Here is a 19177-nt window from a genome sequence, read left to right as displayed (position 1 = left end):
CTGTGAAAAGTGATATTTGTATGTTTGTTAATATCACTTTTCACAGCCTTCCAAGCTAACTAGCAAATCAAGTGTTATTGACAGTTTCTTCATGCCCCACCCCAGTATTAAACAGTAACTATTTAAAAAAAATAACTTTCCTGCTTATAACAATTTAATAAAAATGTGTTTTACTCTTAATTTAAAAGCGGTGAGAAAAGGTAAATTCATTTTAAACAATAGGGTTATAAATTTAGCATTTAAAATAGTATTGAATATAAAAAATGTGTTTTTAATGTATAAGGGGGGTAGCACTCAGACTCGCTGTGCGAATGCGGTCGCTAATACAAAAAAATTGAGAACCACTGCTTTAGAAGTCAGGATTTCTTTTATTACCTGTTCTAAGGGGCTTATTGACTACATTTAGGGGCTACAGCGGGTTGGGGGGTAAGGCTATATGTGTTTAGTCTTGCCCTTTGTATGACTGAAAAGGGGGAAGAGTCAGATTGAAGGAAACTTGACTGAATGACTTGGTGGGAGGAAGGACAAGGTAAGGCCAGCTAGAAAGCAAAGGCAATGGTTTAGGCTATAGTATGATCAGAGCAGGCAGCAACCAAACCATGACTCAGGAATGCCTGCAATGTGATGCTCAGATGCTATGCCGTTCAGTACAATATAAATGCCTAAACAGATCTGCCTCCTTCATCATTGTGGGTCCTAGTAACAACATTAAAAAAATTGTAAGGAAGAAAGAAGACTACACAGGAAGGTGAAAGAATGAGGAAAAGGATGTGAAAGAAAACATCCAGTAGGTAAGGAAAGATTTTGGCCACACAGGGAGAGTATAGAGAACTTCAGGCTTTACTCAACCGACCCTTGGCATGTCTTCCTACCTCCAAAAAACCAAAAAATCTTCAGAAGCTGGCTCCAAGTAGTCACTAGCAGGTGCACAACCCCAGCATTACAGAATCCAATAGGGTGGATTTATTCCACTAGAAAATTGTTCTTAAGAGGGTTTATTCTGTCCCTTGCATTCCAACTTCTGGGCTATGGCATATTCCTTTAGTCAAATATGAAAGTTGTTCAAGTGTGAAAACCCTCAAAAAAATTGACTGACAATCTCTTTTGATGTTTTCAATAAATTCTCCCAACACTCTTATCAAAGAGAAGTACCTGATCATCTTTTCAACAAGGAAAGAAATTCTGCAGTTCTTTTAGTGATTTTGAAAAGGAACTAATTACAGTGCTCAACCTAATCCCAGTAATAGTGCTGCTGTGCTGAATACTAGTAACATGTCAGCTCAAAGCCTGTATGGATGCTAAAGAAGAAGCTGAAGTAGCAAGAAGAGAAGCAATCATTCTAATCTGTACTAATGTGTGTTGAAAAGAAAAAAATTCTGCAAATTTATTACGACAGCTGGTATAAAAGTAGAAGCATAATATACAGAACAAGAATCAGAAGTGAACAAGCCTTATATACTCTGGTAAACAATCTGCATTTTGTGGCAAGACTCATTACAGCACTCTGGTGTAGCAGATGTGATAAAACTGTAGAAGCTTAATTTAAAATTACCAAATGGAGATTTTTAAATTAAATATGAAAATGAATAAAATAATCAGTACTAGAGGACTATAAATTCTTGCATTTCGATAAGAAGTTTTATTCACAGTCCCACAATTTCAGTTTTCAATGTCCAGCTGATTTCTGTATTAACGTATGACTGCATCACAGGCTATATCTCACTAATTCTGCTCCACCAGAAGGCATGTTAATATAAACAAGGTTCTGGAGGCTCCTGGTTTTTTTTTTTTTTTTTTTTTTAAACACTGTATCAGTTAAACCCATGGGGGTAAAAATACTGGAAGCCAACTGAATCTTCTCTACATGAGGTCTTCAATTCTGAAGCACTTAGGGGAGAGGAAAGTGATTCAATCCTGAAACACTTAGAGGAAAGTGATCAGGAAAAGTCAAGCATGGATTCACCAAGGGCAAGTCTTTAAAAAAAGTCTTTAAAAAAAAATCACCCTCCCCAAACTGACATTCACTATTCCGGCAAAAGTTTTAAGTGCAACTCTGGCCTTTGCCTCTTTGCTCCAGAAACATATCTAAGTCCTTTAACATGGGTCTCTAAAGGCATGGCTACACCTGCGAGTTAGAGCGCATTAAAGCAGCCCTGTGCGCTCTAACTCATGACACGTCCACACTGGCAAGGCACGTAGAGCACTCTGACTCCGCAGCTAGAGCACTCCTGGTAATCCACCTAGCGAGTGGAATAACGTTTGATGCGCCCACGCTGGAGCGCCGCAGTGCCAGTATGGACGCCCTCGTCTGTTAATGCGGTCTGATCAGCCTCCAGAAGTGTCCCACAATGCCTGTTCTAGCCACTCTGGTCAACAGTTTGAACTCTACTGCCCGGCCCTCAGGTGACCAATTGTCAGACACGCCCTTTAAATTCTCTGGGAATTTTGAAAATCCCCTTCCTGTTTGCTCAGCCAGGCGTGGAGTGCTCTCAGTGAATCTTTCCAGGTGACCATGCCTCCACGTACCAGGCGATCCCTGGTATGAAGCAATGGAGAAGTGCTGGACCTCATCAGTGTTTGGGGGGAAGAAGCTGTCCAGTCCCAGCTGCGCTCCAGCCGTAAGAATTACAGTACCTTCGGGCAGATATCAAGGGACATGATGGAAAGGGGCCATGACCGGGATGCACTGCAGTGCAGGGTTAAAGTGAAGGAACTGCGGAATGCCTACCACAAAGCCCGCGAGGCAAACCGCCACTCCGGTGCTGCCCCCAAGACCTGCCATTTCTACAAAGGGCTGGACACGATACTTGGGGGCGACCCCACCTCCACTCCGAGTACCACCATGGACACTTCAGAGCCCAGTTCAACAAGGCAGGAGGAGGAGGAGAAAAGCGGGAGTGAGGGTGCTGAGGAGGAGGAAGACACGCCGGCATCCCTAGATGCATGCAGGAGCTGTTCTCAAGCCAGGAGGAAGGTAGCCAGTCGCGGCGGCTGGTGCTTGGGGAAGGACAAATACCAGAGAAGGTGCCCAGTAAGAGGCTTTTATTTTGAGAAGGAAGTTATTCGGTACAGGCGCTTGGGGTGAGAAGGGTTAGGGCTGTATGCCTGCCTAGATGCGGAACAGGGCGTTGACGTGCTCTCTCATCGCAGTAATCGGCCTAGGTGATCTCTTCAAAGGTCTCATCCAGAACTTGGGCAATGCGCTTGCGCATGTTTCTTGGGAGAGCCACTGTGGTCCTTGTCCCAGTCAGGCTAACTTGTCTGCACCACTGTGCCATGAGGGACGGAGGGACCATTGCTGCACACAGGCAAGCTGCATATGGGCCAGGGCGGAAGCCGCATTGTAGTAGAAGACCCTCCCTTGCTTCCCAGGTCACCCTCAGCAGCGAGGTATCTTCCAGGATGAACTCCTGTGGAAAATGTGGAGACAGTGTTCAGTATAGGGGCCCCCAGCAGCTGTTGGCTCTCCCCAAGGCACAGAAATCCAGAGGACAGTACGGCCGTGAAACAATCAGTCCCCCTTGATCCTGTGCTTACTCACCATTTTGGGGCTCCCGTGGGTTATGTCTGCTCGCTTTGGGACGGGCAAATTATGCTATTGTGTAGACTGTGCTTGCCCTTAAGTACGGGGGAATCATTGCTCTGTCTGGTGTGAACAATGCTGACTCTGTTAAGTGTTGCATTTTGCCTTTACAGACGCAACCTTGAGATCTCAGCTGTCTGTGTTATCACCGGCCGAAAGACTCCAAAGAATTAGGAAGAGGCCATGTAGAAACAAAGAAGACATGCTGCATGAAATAATGCAGCAGTCCCTTAACGAGAATCTGAAAGCGCAAGAGTAGAGGGACAGTGAAAGGAGGATCCGCCAGCAGAATGAGGAGCGCCGGCACAAAAGCACGGAGCTCCGGCAGCAAAGCACGGATCAGCTGATAAGTATCATGGAGCACCAAGTGGACTCGATCCAGGCGCCCGCCGCCGCCCCCCCCCCACCCGTCTGCAGCCCTTGTCCCATAACTCTTTCCCTTGTGCCCCCATGTCACCTCCAACCCACTTTCCCCAACATCCGGGTTCTTATCGCCAGCAGCTGCCTCCAACACCTATAGTTTCACCACCCAGTCCTGAAAACTACGACCCTTACCCACTGCACTCAACCCCCATCACCATGCATTATAGCCATCCCGAAGTGCAGCACTCATTGCACAGCACTCTAGACAGGAAGGCTGAGTATGATAACAGGACATACGCAAATCTGTGATTGTACCATTCCCCACCCCACCCCCTTGCCCTTTCGGTCTCCCAAGCAGTTGTGTTTCTTTTCAATAAATGGATTTTTTGGCTTTGAAAATATTCTTTATTATTGCATTGAGTAAAAGATAGCTTAGCCCAGGAAAGCAACAGGCACTGCAAGTCAGCATAGCAAACACAGATTCCTATTAACATTGAAACCACTTCATTTCACTCCCGTGCAGGGCACCAAACATTACTGGTGGCTTTCAGCCTCAAATTGCTCCCTCAAGGCATCCCTAATCGTTGCAGCCCTGCGCTGGGCCCCTCGAATAGCCCTGCTCTCTGGCTGTTGAAACTCAGCCTCCAGGTGTTGAACCTCCGAGTTCCATGCCTGAGTGAATCTTTCACCCTTCCCTTCACATATGTTATGGAGGGTACAGCACGCTGATATAATTGCGGGGATGCTGTCATCGGCCAGGTCCAGCTTCCCATACAGAGAGCACCAGCGGCCCTTTAAACGGCCAAAAGCACACTGCATAGTCATTCTGCACCAGCTCAGCCTGTTGTTGAACTGCTCCTTGCTGCTGTCAAGGCTCCCTATGTAGGGTTTCATGAGCCTCAGCATTAAACGGTAAGCGGGGTCTCCAAGGATCTCAATGGGCATTTCGATTTCCCCTACGGTGATCTTCTGGTCTGGGGAAAAAAGTCCCAGCTTATAGCTTCCTGAACAGGCCAGTGTTCTGAAAGATGCATCCATCATGCACCTTTCCGGGCCAGCCTGCGTTAATGTCAATGAAACACCCACGGTGATCCACAATCACCTGGAGAACCATAGAGACATACCCCTTCTGATTAACGTACTCGGAGGCTAGGTGGGCTGGTGCCAGAATTGGAATATGCGTCCCATTTATTGCCCCTCTGAAGTTAGGGATGCCCATTTGTGCAAAGCCAGCAACAATGTCATGCATGTTACCCAGAGTCACGGTTCTTCTGAGCAGGATGCGATTAATGGCCCTGCAAACTTGCATCAACATGATTCCAACAGTCGACTTTCCCACTCCAAACTAGTTAGCGACCGATCGGTAGCTGTCTGGAGTTGCCAGCTTCCAGACTGCAATAGCCACCCGCTTCTCCACCGTCAGGGAAGCTCTCAATCTTGTGTCCTTGCGCCGCAGGATGGGGGAAAGCTCCTCACACAGTCCCATGAAAGTGGCTTTTCTCATCCGAAAGTTCTGCTGCCACTGCTCGTCATCCCAGACTTGCAGACGATGTGATCCCACCACTCAGTTCTTGTTTCCCGAGCCCAAAAGCGGCATTCCACGGTGGTGAGCATGTCCGTGAATGCCACGAGCAATCTCACATCATATGCGTTACTCGATTCGATATCATCGGAGTCCTCACTGTCAGTTTGGATCTTAAGAAGTAACTCGACTGCCAAACGTGACGTACTGGCGAGACTCGTCAGCATATTTCTCAGCAGTTCGGGCTCCATTCCCACAGACCGAAAGGGAAGACAGAGCGCGCAGTACAAAAAAACGTTGAAAGATTACACCAAAATGGAAGGAAGCACAGGGATTGCTGGGATGCGAACCGATGAATCATGGGGCGCTGGGACAGGACCCAAAATGCCCCGCACCCCCCGGCCCCTTCCCACAATCCACAGTGCCAGAATGGGAAGAGGTGCTCTGTGGGATAGCTACCCATAATGCACCACTCCCAATGCCGCTGAAAATGCCACAAATGTGGGCACTCCAGTGCGCTTGCAGCTGTCAGTGTGGACACACTGCAGTGCTTTCCCTACTGCACTCTCCGAAGACTGGTTTAACTCAAAGCGCTCTACATCTCCAAGTGTAGCCATGCCCTAGAAAATCACCTATATGCTTTGCTAGCTCTGTGGCTGGAAGATTTTAGCAGCAGTTTTCCTTTGACCTCTTAATGAAACAGTAGTGCAAACAGGAGTTAAGGTGCATCTGAGAGGAACTAGCTTGAGCAGCTGAATATGTAGTCAAATATATTTAAAAAATAAAGTTGAAATCCTAAACTGCTCAAGATATTTAAGACCAAAGCAGACTGTGAAGAACTTCAAAAAGATCTCACAAAACTGAGTGATTGGGCAACAAAATGGCAAATGAAATTTAATGTTGATAAATGTAAAGTAATGCACATTGGAAAAAATAATCCCAACTATACATACAATACGATGGGGGCTAATTTAGCTAAAACTAATCAGGAAAGAGATCTTGGAGTCATCGTGGATAGTTCTCTGAAGACGTCCATGCAGTGTGCAGAGGCAGTCAAAAAAGCAAACAGGATGATAGGAATCATTAAAAAAGGGATAGAGAGTAATACGGAGAATATCTTATTGCCCTTATATAAATCCATGGTACGCCCACATCTTGAATACTGCGTACAGATGTGGTTCCTCACCTCATAAAAGATATACTAGCATTAGAAAAGGTTCAGAAAAGGGCAACTAAAATGATTAGGGGTTTGGAACCTCTATCATATGAGGAGAGATTAAAGAGGCTAGGACTTTTCAGCTTGGAAAAGAGGAGACTAAGGGGGGATATGATAGAGGTATATAAAATCATGAGTGGTGTGGAGAAAGTGAATAAGGAATACAAGAACTAGGGGCCACCAAATGAAATTAATGGGCAGCAGGTTTAAAACAAATAAAAGGAAGTTCTTCTTCACACAGCGCACAGTCAACCTGTGGAACTCCTTGCCTGAGGAGGTTGTGAAGGCTAGGACTATAACAGGGTTTAAAAGAGAACTAGATAAGTTCATGGAGGTTAAGTCCATTAATGGCTATTAGCCATGATGGGTAAGGAATGGTGTCCCTAGCCTCCGTTTGTCAGAGGGTGGAGATGGGTGGCAGGAGAGAGATCACTTGATCACTGCCTGTTAAGTTCACTCTGGGGCACCCGGCATCGGCCACTGTCAGAAGACAGGATGCTGGGCTAGATGGACCCTTGGTCTGACCCAGTATGGCCATTCTTATGTTCTTATGCTTCAGAACAATATGCTTTATATTTAACTCCTCTTAAGTGATTAGGTGCTATGTCAGTAACTAGCATTAGGGTTGAACAAACTTCAAATTTGCACCATTTGATGTAGACCATTTGAAAGCAGACGATTTGATGTTGCTTACCCTGTTGGACGAGTAGCCATATCTAACAAAATACTCTTCCACTCCCTTCGCTTAAATTGCCATATGCGTGCTGTCCCATCACGGCTTCCACTCACAAACCTACAAAAGAAAAATTAACATTCAATATCAATTAGAGGTAAGACAGTTTATATGAAAATTGATTATGGAGAGAAAATGCTATTAATCGTTAGGTTTTTATTCTGTAACGTACTACATAAGTGCACCAATATACCGGTTATTTCCAAAACACTGCACTACTGATTTTGGGTGAAATGTACTTCAAATACACAGAGAGAGACATGGTGAAATTCACTTTCCAGCCCCAGCACTACAGCCTATGGGCTGGAATAACTCCCCACACACATAGTCGTATGAGGATCACGTGGCCCCCTCCCATGTTCTGCCCAGTTACCACTCTTTGCTCTGTTGAATGTGTGACCACAGTGGAGACATCAGGGTAACTCTATACAGATGCTAAGCCAAAGCCCCTTCTCTTCATACAGTTCCAGTGCAAAAGCTAAGTGGTGCAAAAGGCTAAGATGCCAGGAAAGCAGAAATTAAAGGTAAATTTTATTTAAATAAGCAAAACCTATCCCTGAGGTAATCTGGAACTGTGTATTTTGTCATAGTTGCTATGATATCTAAATTGAACTTTTTTCTCCCTTATGGCTTAAGTTGGAAAAAACTGGTGGTACTCTCCCAAGCTCAGTTCAGAGCAGTTTATATCATGATAAAATTGCATATTAGAACACTAAATGTCAGTGGGGGAAATGGTTGCCTTCCTAATGAATTTAAATTTCTTTCCTTATCATCTTTCATGTCAACCATCCAGAAGAGCTTTACAAATTATTGTGATATTTATAAATAAATAAATATCTACTCCTCATGAATTTCAGGCTAATCAGACAAACACTGGCCAGAACGTTATTCCTTACCCTACCTGATTATTTTTGCTATGAATCAAGTTGCCACTTACTAAAAATGCTATTTAATTAGCCTTTTAGGACAATTGATAAAGTATACTACAAATATTTCCAAAGTGTACCAATGCACCTTTCATCTCTTCATAACCCACAAAAAATTTGGTCATTAAGTAACTAAGCATTAGGCACTTGTAACAAAAGTGATGATAAAGAGGAAGCCATATAATTATTTTAAATAAATCTAATGATGACCCATAAAAATTACTAAATATTGCAGATTACCTTTAAATATAAGTTGACACAGAATTCTCTAACAAGCTCGAGAAAACAACTGACATTTGGAAATTATTTTCGTGAGGCTGCAAAAATGGTCCTGAAATAAAAACATACAAATATTCGCTTGCTTACCTGTTACTAGTGTTAGAAAACTGAATGCTGTCAACTTTGTCCTACACAAAGAATACAGAAATTACCAATGAATTCAATCTATCGACACATTTTAATCAAATACTTATGTAATTTTAAAATAGTATTTACAGTATGAAACTCCAACTCTGATATCTTCTCTGGCTGACCTGATCCAAAGAAATAAACCCTAATGATGTGATCTGTACTTCCAGTGGCTAGAAACATTCCACCTAGGAAAGATAAGCACAAATAACCAATAGTCATGAGGAAAAAGGTAATGTAACATTATTTGAAAGCTGTCAATGACCTTAAAGGTATTAAAGTTTATTTTTATTAACATAAAAAGTTTATAGCTATGTTGACTCATTTTTCATTGTCTGTTTATTTAATGTTCAAAATTACATGAAAAATCTGAGACACCAAGCATGTTATAAAATTTTACATGTACACAAATGATTCCTAATTTTTCTTAAAACAATATTAAGCAATTGTATTTTTAAAGTAACTTTTCATAAGCAAAACAAATGTAGGATTTTTTATTTATTTATTTATTTTAAGAGGACATGGACAAAGGGAGTTGGTTTCCAAACTCAACAGAAGATTTGAATTCTCTCTGGTCATTGGAAGCAGAATTTTCAAAAATGCTTAACTTACTTAGAAGCTTAGGTCCAGTTTTTAACTCTACTTGTCCAAGTCCCTTATAAAAACTTCTGTACATGATGTGTTAACAAACCCTTTGATGCTCTCCCTTATGCACAGTACACATTCCTCTTGGAGGAAACTAAATCTCAAAAACACATTAACTAGATTTTATACCTAATGATACCCAAGGAGTCCTATATAGCAAACATGAATTGTCTATGCACACAATATGAAAATCCATTATTATCAATAATTCTAAGCTCTTATATAGCATGTTTCTTCAGTAGATCCCATCCAACTAAGTACACACACTGTAGTAATAGTACTATATTTTACTAAGCTCCTTAAATGCCTTATTACAAATCCTTATATTAAAGAGGTAGAAAAGAAAATCTTTACCAGCACTAAAAGAAGAACAGATCATTTGAACTCCAGGGCGAGGACGTTCCATAAACTTTGTTGGCCTCTGACTAAAAATAAGAAAATAATTAAATAAAAAAATCATTTTCTTAAGGATACTATCATAATCAGAAGCAAGTCTGTATCTCAAAAATAAGTACAGAAGAACAAAATTAAACATGAAGTAACAGATGGTTAGCCATCTATAAACAATTTTATGTCACTATACTTCATGATCTGATCTTGTGGAAATTACAGAACCTCTAGATGGACTACAGTATGCATGCATCACAGATTTCTAGCAAACTTAATGAGTTGCACTATATTCTTACACAAAACCACGCCCAAAGTCACTTTCAAGAAAAAGAGGTGGACATCCATAGCGCTGTGTTTTAAACCAATGAATACATGTGACCTCAGCTGTTCCACTGTCTTCACAGAGCAAAAACCTGCTTACACTGCACACAAAAAAAGAAAGCTAGAAGTTGTTTAATAAAAAGATATGTTGAATAAAGGAACAGGTATTAAAAATAGACGAGACTTTGCAGAAAATCTATGTTTTTTGTAGGTAGCATTAGCATCACATTGCCCCAAAATTTCAAAAAGCATCATGATATCCTATGTAACTTCCATATATTTTTCTTCCATATATTTGTTCCCTTTTGGACATTTCAGTATCTGATATGAGTAGTAGAAATGTCAACTAGAGCTTTAATGCTTTAATCCTGTGGCATAAAAATAAAAAAATAAAAATCAAGAAAATCCAAATGTCTGCTCTTTTAATCATTATTCTCTGATTTTACATATATACTGTGGCAGCCTCAAAACAGTAGGTTTTGCATAATATACCATCTGCAATCTGAGAGCTCAGTGGAGAGCAGCATTTACACATACAAGTGTCCTTGTTGTAGTTGATTTATACTAAACTCTTAATACTTACATTACAATTAGGTAGGCTTTCTTTTCACGTAAGAAAATAGGAAAATGTATCCATACCTTACTGAAAATTTCATTTCTAAGAGTAATGAGGTCCATAGATCCCTGACACTAGGTTTCTGCTCTGTGCAGCCTTAGAGGCAAACTAGACCAGTCAATCAGTGGCTTCACCTCCCAGAAGCATGCCAGCTGCAACACTTCCTCAGCCAAGAAAATCTCTAACCACTATATATTGCTATATATCAATACTACCAGTCCCCATACTAAGCAAAGACTGCAATGAAAAAATAGATTTTAAGTAACAACTAATAAGCCCATATCTTTCACAAAGAAACAGCCCGTTCAAGGTGGGCTAGAACTATGAACCTCATTATTACAAAAGTAAAACATATTTGCATTTTCCTATTCTTGTTCGTAATGAGGGCCACAGATGCATGACACTGGGATTTTCATAACAGCATCTACTCAGAGTGGGAAAAATATATATGCAAAATAGGATAACCCCTTCTTAACTCTTATTGGGAAACTACCACTACAGCATGGAGCACCCATTTACTAAAGGTGGTATCGACTGATGATTAAATGCCCAGCTTGGAGAACTTGGAGAAGGTATGCACAGATGGCTAGCTTTACAGATTCTCTCATATAACATGAATCTTTCTGTCCACTGAGTTACCACAGACCTGCAAAAGAACAAGCATGTGCGCAAGCATACACACACTCTTGATCTTGGAAGAGGAAGTTATACTTTGACTTGCAGGCCTCCAAGATACAATACCTTAGCCAGCTGGAATTGGAAGATTAAGATCTTCTTTTCCCTTTGATACTGAATCACAGAGCAAAAACAGCGTATTTCTGGACTGTAAAATTAATATTTATTTTGAGAGTTGCGCAGACATCCAAAATATGCCAGAATTTCTTTTTGGGGTGAGAGGGAGCTGGACAGATGGATGGAATGACAATTTCCTGTGCTCTATGCAACTATGAGTTAATCTTTGGTATGAAGCCAAGGTTGGTTCTGAGTACCACTTTATCTTTACAGAAAGTGTAGCATTAAGGTTTCCAGGAGAAAGATCCCCTGTGAGCAGAGGTGACTGCTATCAAAAAAGCCATTTCAGTTGTTAAGAAGTACTGAGATAACTTCACAAATGATTCAAACAGAGGGCCATTAAGGTCATGAAGAACCAGGATAAGATCCCATGGAGGAGCACTGTGCAGAGATTTAGTTCTCCAAAATGGGACCACCAAAATCACCAATGCCGTTTTTTGTCTGATCTTTTATAGTGTTCTAGTGGGAAGATGAAAAGGATAGAAGGGGTTTAAGAGTCCTATTGACCGATTTTGTGTTAAGACATCTTGTTGCCTTGGTTTTGTGATCCTGCCAATGAGAGAAGAACATGTGAACATTGTGATTCAGGTGGAGAAAACACAGATCAACAGGAAAAATGAATAAATCTACAAGTAGTTTCCATTCTGAATAATCTATCTTTTGGCTGCCGAGCCAGTCGCCTGTAATATTTTCCTTTATATGTGAAGGAAGCAGGCTGACAGTGAATTCTCCTCCACCCAAGGCATCAGAAAGTGAGTTTCTCTTTATTGAACTGTGCTGTGCATCTTATTCCATCTTGTCTGTTGATATGTGACATGGCTGAGGTGTTGCCTGTTATGACCAGCACATAAGGGGAGTCTAGATATGGGAGCTGAGCCTTGATACCATATTGAATTGTCCTGACTTGTAACCAGTTTTTACTGTCTTTGCTGTTGTTTGGACCATAGTCTCCAGACAATCCTTGACTGTGTCTATACACCCCATCCCTCCAGGCTGGCATCTGTGGCAATAACTTCCCTGACTGGTTCATCTGTGGCAATAACTCAACTAATTTGCTTGGCTTAAACCAGTATCTGGATAATACAATAGTCTCCTCGATAGAGATACCTTCACTGGTGAATTACTCCTGAGGGAATTCTGTGCCAAAAATTAAAAATTCTGCACACAATATTATAAAATTCTGCAAACAATTCTGCAAGTTTTATTTGTCAATAAATAAATGTGGAGGCTCCAGCATGGCAGTGGGGAGCACAGTCCACTGGCTGCACGGAAGAGGGAGATCACCCTGCAGCCCTCCCTCCTTCCAGGACTTCGACTTGGTCGTGAGGCTACACCCAACCCTAACATAGCGCAAGGCTGGGCCTGCCGCAGAAATGCCATGGGGCCCTGCCCCTCTGTGCTAGGTCCACTAGGTGTGGGAAGGCAGGCTCAACCCAACAGGATCCAAGTGTGGGGTAAGCGGGTTCTGTGTGAGACAATCTGGGTATGGGTGGCTCAGTGGGGGGGTCTGGGAGAGATCTGGATGCGCCACGGCTCATTTTGTGAGGTTCCAGTACAAGGGCAAAAGGACTTTGCAGAGTGGTCCAGGTGAAGGTGGTTGGGCGCAGCAGGGGAATCTGGGTGAGGGGGGATGGGACTCAGCAGGGGGGTCTGGGTGTGGAGGGCTTATCAGAGGGGGCTGGTGGGGTGGGGGTTTAGGTGCAACTGGTTGGGGATCTGGGTGCAGGGGGCTCATCAGGGTGGGGGCTGGAGTGTGACGGGCTCACGGGGGGGGGGGGGGGGGGGGGGGGGGGGGGGGGTCAGTGGGGGGGTCTGGGTGCTGAGAAGGTCTGGGTATATGGGGGTCTGGATGCACAGAGATTGGGTAGACATCTGAGCAGCTCCCCATACAGTGACCCCTCCCCGCTATGGCTGAGGAGAGATGGGAGTGGAAGCTTCCTGCAGCCAGGGGAGGTTTCTGAGGTGGGTCTGACCTGGCTCAGGCCACTCCTTTCACAGGAAGAGCAAGTCCTGTCCACCCCAGCCTAGCTGGAACTAGCAGCTGAGCCCAGCACAGAGTAGGAGCCACTGACTGAGGCATCCCCAGCCCTACATTCCCCCCAATGATTTCCCTCTCTGCCAGCTGCTCCAGGTGTCCAAAATGATGTGCCCACATTGCTGAGGAGGGGCGCATGACTGCTCTTGCGGCTTCCCTTTGCTTCTCCTTCAGAAAGTAATTTTTGTGAGGGGAAGCAAAGAAATCTGTGGGGACATGAATTCTGCATGCACACAATGGTGCAGAACTCCCTCAGGAGCACTGAATTAAGAGACTGAGGGAGGAATAGGAATAAAGTCTGTAGTGACTTCATAAGAGCACAAGCTCACTCAGGAGCATCTATACAGGAGCCTATGGAATATCCATACAGGAATGTATTGATCACAGAAGCATGTGAACATGGGTTGACCATTTTGATAAGATTCCTCAGCTTCTTCCATCTTTCCTACTAAATGAAAACTTTTTAGAGAGCCGTATTTATCTCTATTCTGAGGTGTGGAAACTGCTGAGATACTAACTAACTACACACAATTTATCAAAGCTGTAGCTCTCCAGCATCATTCATCAATGGCCCTGCCTCTGGATGGGGCTTGAATAAGGTGGTTATCAAGGAAGGGACAGACATAGAAACTCTCCTGTCTGAGAGCTGTTATTAACACTATCAACATTTTCATAAACACTTCCAGGGCTGTTGGTAAACCAAAAAAGACAAGGACCTGTGCTAGTAGTGTTGTCTCCTAGAGCAAAGCATCTGTGACACTGCTGAATTGGGATAGGGAGCTGGGCATCCTTCAGCTCTACTGATGTCATCAGGTGCGCCATGCTCATGGAAGCTAATGTGGATATTAAAAGTCTCCACCTTCAGTTTTAATTTCTTCATTAATCTGTTGAGTTATTACAAATAAAGAACTGACTTGTAGCCTGCTTTGACTAACAACAAGATGTAGTAAAGGCCTCAACTCTTTTCTGGAAAAAGGGACAGGTTCAGTTACTCCCATTCATGGAAAATGAAGGATGGCTGTCTTCACATTTAGTCTCTTTTGTGGATCCTTTGACAAGTGAGATGGGGTAAATCTGTGCCCTGTTTATGCATCCCAGGATTGCATAAACTTCTGACCACAGTATCACACTGGGAGCTCGTGTTCAGCTGATTATTCACCATGACTCCCAAATCTTTTTCAGAAAGTCGCTGCTCCCCAGGATAGAGTCCCGATCCAGTAAGGATGTTCTACATTCTTTGTTCCTAAATGTATATTTAGATTTAGTCGTATTAAAACATATATTGTTTGTTAGTGCCCACTTTACCAAGAGATCCAGATCACCCTGAATCAGTGATCTGTCCTCTTCATTATTTATCATTCCCCCAGTTTTTGTGTAATCTGCTAACTTTGTCAGTGATGATTTTATGTTTTCTTCCAAGTCACTGATAAAATAGCAAAGGGCCAAGAACTAATCCCTGCAACAGCCTCCTGGAAACAGACCTGCTTAATGACGATTCCCTACTTAATGACGATTCCCTATATATAGTTACATTTTAAAATCAATCAGCCAGTTTTCAAATCCATTTAATGTGTGCCATGTTAATTTTATATTGTTCCAGGTTTTTTTTTTTTTTTTTTTAATCAAAATGTTGCATGGTACTAAGTCAAACACCTGACAGAAGTCTAAGTATATTATGTCAACACTATTACCTTTATCAACCAAACTTGTAATCTCATCAAAAAAAGATATCAAGTTAATCTCACAGGATATGTTTTCCATAAACCCATGCTGATTTGCATTAATTACACTACTCTCCTTTCATTCTTTATTAATCGAATCACATAGCAGCTGCCCTATTAACTTGCCTGGGATCCACAACATACTGACAGACCTAGAATTACCTGGATCATCCCATTTACCTTTTTAAAAATTGGCATAACATTAGCTTTTTTCCAGTCTTCTGGAACACCCCTAGTGCTCCAAATGGTATTGACAACTAACATGAATGGTCCAGCAAGCTTTTCAGCCAACTCTTGCAACACTCTTGGATGCAAGTTCTCGCCCTAATGATTTTAAAATGTCTGACTTTAGTAGCTGCTGTTTAAAATACTCCAGAGATACAGTGGGATGGAAGGAGTGTTATTGCCACATGATAAGAGTATATCTGTTTTTCCCCCAAATACAGATCAGAAATATATCAACCCTTCTACCTTTTCTTCATCATTGATAATTCGACCATTTCCATATAGTAATGGATCAATACCATTGTTAGGATTCTTTTTGTTCCTAAGATATTTAAAAAGCTTGTCCTTGCTGTCCTTAGCTCTGGTGGCCAAGATTTCGCCTTCTCTCTTGGCTTCTCTTATCAGTTTTCTACAATTCCTAACTACTGATTCATATTCATTAACAACAAATTCCACATTGTTATATTTTTATTTTTGTTTTTACAGCTGCCTTCACTTCCCCTCTAAACCAGGTATTTTTTTAACCCATACAACCTTCTTCCTCGATTGTAGGATTGTGACTTTTGGGGCATTTAGTAAGATGTTCTTAAATGATTCCCAATAATCATTCACATTTTTCTGATTTAATCTTTCTCACACCTGATTTGGATAATAATTGTTTTCAGCTTTGTGAAATTGGCCCCATTAAAGCACCAAGTATATATATTACTGGTCTAGATTTTATTCTGCTTACATATTAAAGCTACCATTAACCTTTAGTTCTGAGATCAGTTCCTCTTTATCTGTTAGGACAAGGTCTAATATAGAGGTTCCCCGTGTTGGCTGAAAATTATTGAGTTAGGAAACTGTCATCTATTAAATTCCAAGGATGTTTCAGTACTGGCAGCATGAGACCTCCAGCATATGTCACTCAAATTGAAGTCCCCCGATGATCATGCAGTATTTTTTCCCTACAAGTTGTAGGTAGGCGCACAAGGAGGCAGTCCTACTGTGCCTTAGTGTGATTTTGTGGTCTGTAGCAGACAACAGCTAGTACCCCATCTGTCCTTTATCTGTTAGGACATTGATCCATATGCATTCAAGATCATTTTCTTCCAAGTTATTAGGGACTCGAAAACAGGTAATGCAATTTTTGACAGTGCCACTCCCCGTTTCCTTTTGCTAACATAGTCCTTCCAAAATAGGTTATAACCATTTAACATTCCAATTGTGCGAGTCATCCCACCAGGTTACAGTAATACAAGCTAGACCGAATTTAGGCTTATAAATTAACAGTTCTAGTTCCTCATGTTTACTCAGGCTCCTAGAATTGATGCACAGGCAATTAAAGAATTGCTTTCCTTCATGTCCTTTGGTTCCTTGATTAATTTTCTTCCTAACATCTCCATTTTATACTGAGTGCTCATATCATCCCTCTTTTTACCCTCCCTTTTGCTATTAGTTTCCCCACTTTCGGACTACTCTAGCCAGTCTGTCCCCCAGGAGATCGATCCCCCTTCTACTGAGGTGGAGGCCATCCAAACTATACAGCTCCTCTCCCATAGAAGATGGACCCATGTTCTATAAAACCAAAGCCCTCCATCCTACATCACTTACCTAGCCAGTGATTCTCTTCCAGAATCTTCTGCCTTCCTTTGCTTGAGGGACAGCAAGGATCACAGAGAAGATGGCTTAGACATTTTTCTTCTTCGGCAAACTTCTGAGTTCTCTAAACTCATCTATTACCTGCGAGATATCCCGTGACACAATGTCATTTGTGCCAATATGAACCATCACCACTGGATCCTTGCCCATCATCTTCAAAAGCCCATCCAATCTTAGAGTGACATCTCGTGCCCTGGAAACAGGAAGGCAGCATGCCATCCTCTTGTCCAACTGTCTTGTGCAGAACCTTCTTCTGCTTCTTCTGAGTACTGAATCTCCAACAAGGACCGTCTCTCTATTTTGGACAGTTTGAGAACTCTTTGCGAGTCAGTTTGATTTTCTTAAAAGTTGGGCCAAGCTGCTACCTGTATGTATGTTCCAGACTGAGTTCTGTTTCCATGTCAGTGCTGTCCAACTGTACCAGCAGGATGAGTGGGGTTAGCATGAGGGGGATGGGGATGGGCAGGCTTTGGCAGCTAGGCAAGAAACTTCTCTGGTCCTTTAATGTTGCACTTCAACCTCCCTTTTTTTAGGAGGGAGGGGAAGGGAATGGATGTCTGTGCCAGAGCAAGACGATTTTGCTGCTTCCTGGGAACTCTCCTGCTTGGGGGAGAGAGGCTGCAGGAAACTCTGCCCCAATCTGAACATTTGGGAGAGACCTGAATCTCCCTAGAACCAGAACAGATCTCCAGACTAGGCACTCAATCAGTTGGGAGGTACAGGAGACTGCATTTGGCTTTCCCCTTCTTAGTCTCCTCCACGCTGCACTCTGTGTGGTTGAGCAGGGAGGTAGAGGGAGAGTCCCAGTAATTATGAGGAGAAAAGGAATCTCCATGCCAATAAAGGCAGAGTGCAGAAACCTGGAAATCTGAAGCCAATTGAAAAGAAATTGTATATATTTGCTCTGTAGCAAGGTGGAGCTGATCTGCCTCCCTCTTGGAGCTATAGGGGCAGATGCAAAACTAACAGGCTTTTCAGAGGTGGAGCCACACCTCATCTATAACCAAATGATAGTTCTGGTCAGCTTCAGCTAGAGCAGAGACATTTGGCTGCCTAAAACAAATATGTCTAATGTCATGGATCTGAGGGCCTCATTACAAATAATAAGTACAATTGAAGTTCCCAGTCTCATGGAAATACTTAGTACAATTTCAGTCAACAGTTTAAAAGGTGGAAAAACTTTTCAGCTTAGAAGACCCATTGGCCTCAACCAAAATTCACTGAAGCCATTAGAATTCCAGGCCATTATTTTTAGAACTTTAAGTTCTTATGTTGAAAAAAACTGCAATAAGACATTTCTGGGTTCCCAACTGTCTCTCTACCCCTATCAATTTATATTATGTACTAAGGCTTTTAAAAACTACTTGGGGTCCAGAATCTCAGCAATCCAATTTATGCCAGCCAAGTATCTACTCCCTTGATAGTTAGAGGGTAAACATAGCCCACTGTAATAATGTCAACAGATTTTTACAGATTTGTTCTAAGTGTTGAGGTATGGGACATAATAATAGCAAAAGACCATAAGACATAACAGTAAATACACCTCTACCCCGATACAATGCGACCCGATATAACACGAATTTGGAAATAATGCGGTAAAGCAGCGCTCCGGCGGATCAAAGCAAGTTCGATATAACGCGGTTTCACCTATAACGCAGTAAGATTTTTTGGCTCCCAAGGACAGCGTTATATCAGGGTAGAGGTGTACATAAAAAAGAGAAAAAAATATAAGACTTTTGAGTACTAAAGAATTAGCAGTACGGATGTTTGGAGGAAGAGAACAACAGAGTGGAACATAAGTGAGGGCCCAATATTAAATGCAAACAGCAGGAAAAAAGGCACCAAAGATAACTAAGACAGTTAACATAATATGCGAGTAACAATATAAACAAAAATAAAATCACACAAGTATAATGATAAATCAGAGGGAAGGACCTTAATGTCAGATGACATTTTGAACTTGACACATATCTAGGGTGGAGGCTTACTAACTGCAGATATCTAAAATACATGAGAAACTGGGACTGAGAAGTTATT

At 42.3% G+C, this 19177-nt stretch overlaps 1 protein-coding gene across 2 annotated transcripts in view; it reads right to left on the bottom strand.

The window, feature by feature from the left end:
- Window positions 1-19177, bottom strand: part of PHIP (pleckstrin homology domain interacting protein) — a 341807-nt gene that overhangs the window by 179937 nt on the left and 142693 nt on the right. For both annotated transcript variants that reach the window (XM_024194657.3, XM_024194658.3), the window contains exons 10-13: window positions 9751-9821; window positions 8839-8939; window positions 8710-8750; window positions 7379-7477 (exon numbers count right to left, since the gene is read on the bottom strand). In XM_024194657.3, the coding sequence (XP_024050425.2) occupies window positions 7379-7477; window positions 8710-8750; window positions 8839-8939; window positions 9751-9821 (312 nt within the window). The remainder of the gene's footprint in view (window positions 1-7378; window positions 7478-8709; window positions 8751-8838; window positions 8940-9750; window positions 9822-19177) is intronic.

The sequence above is a fragment of the Terrapene carolina genome, unplaced genomic scaffold (assembly GCF_002925995.2).
Source record: "Terrapene carolina triunguis isolate 2854851 unplaced genomic scaffold, T_m_triunguis-2.0 Scaffold42, whole genome shotgun sequence".
In the NCBI taxonomy this organism is placed as follows: domain Eukaryota; kingdom Metazoa; phylum Chordata; order Testudines; family Emydidae; genus Terrapene; species Terrapene triunguis.
This window is presented reverse-complemented; position numbering and strand designations above follow the sequence as displayed.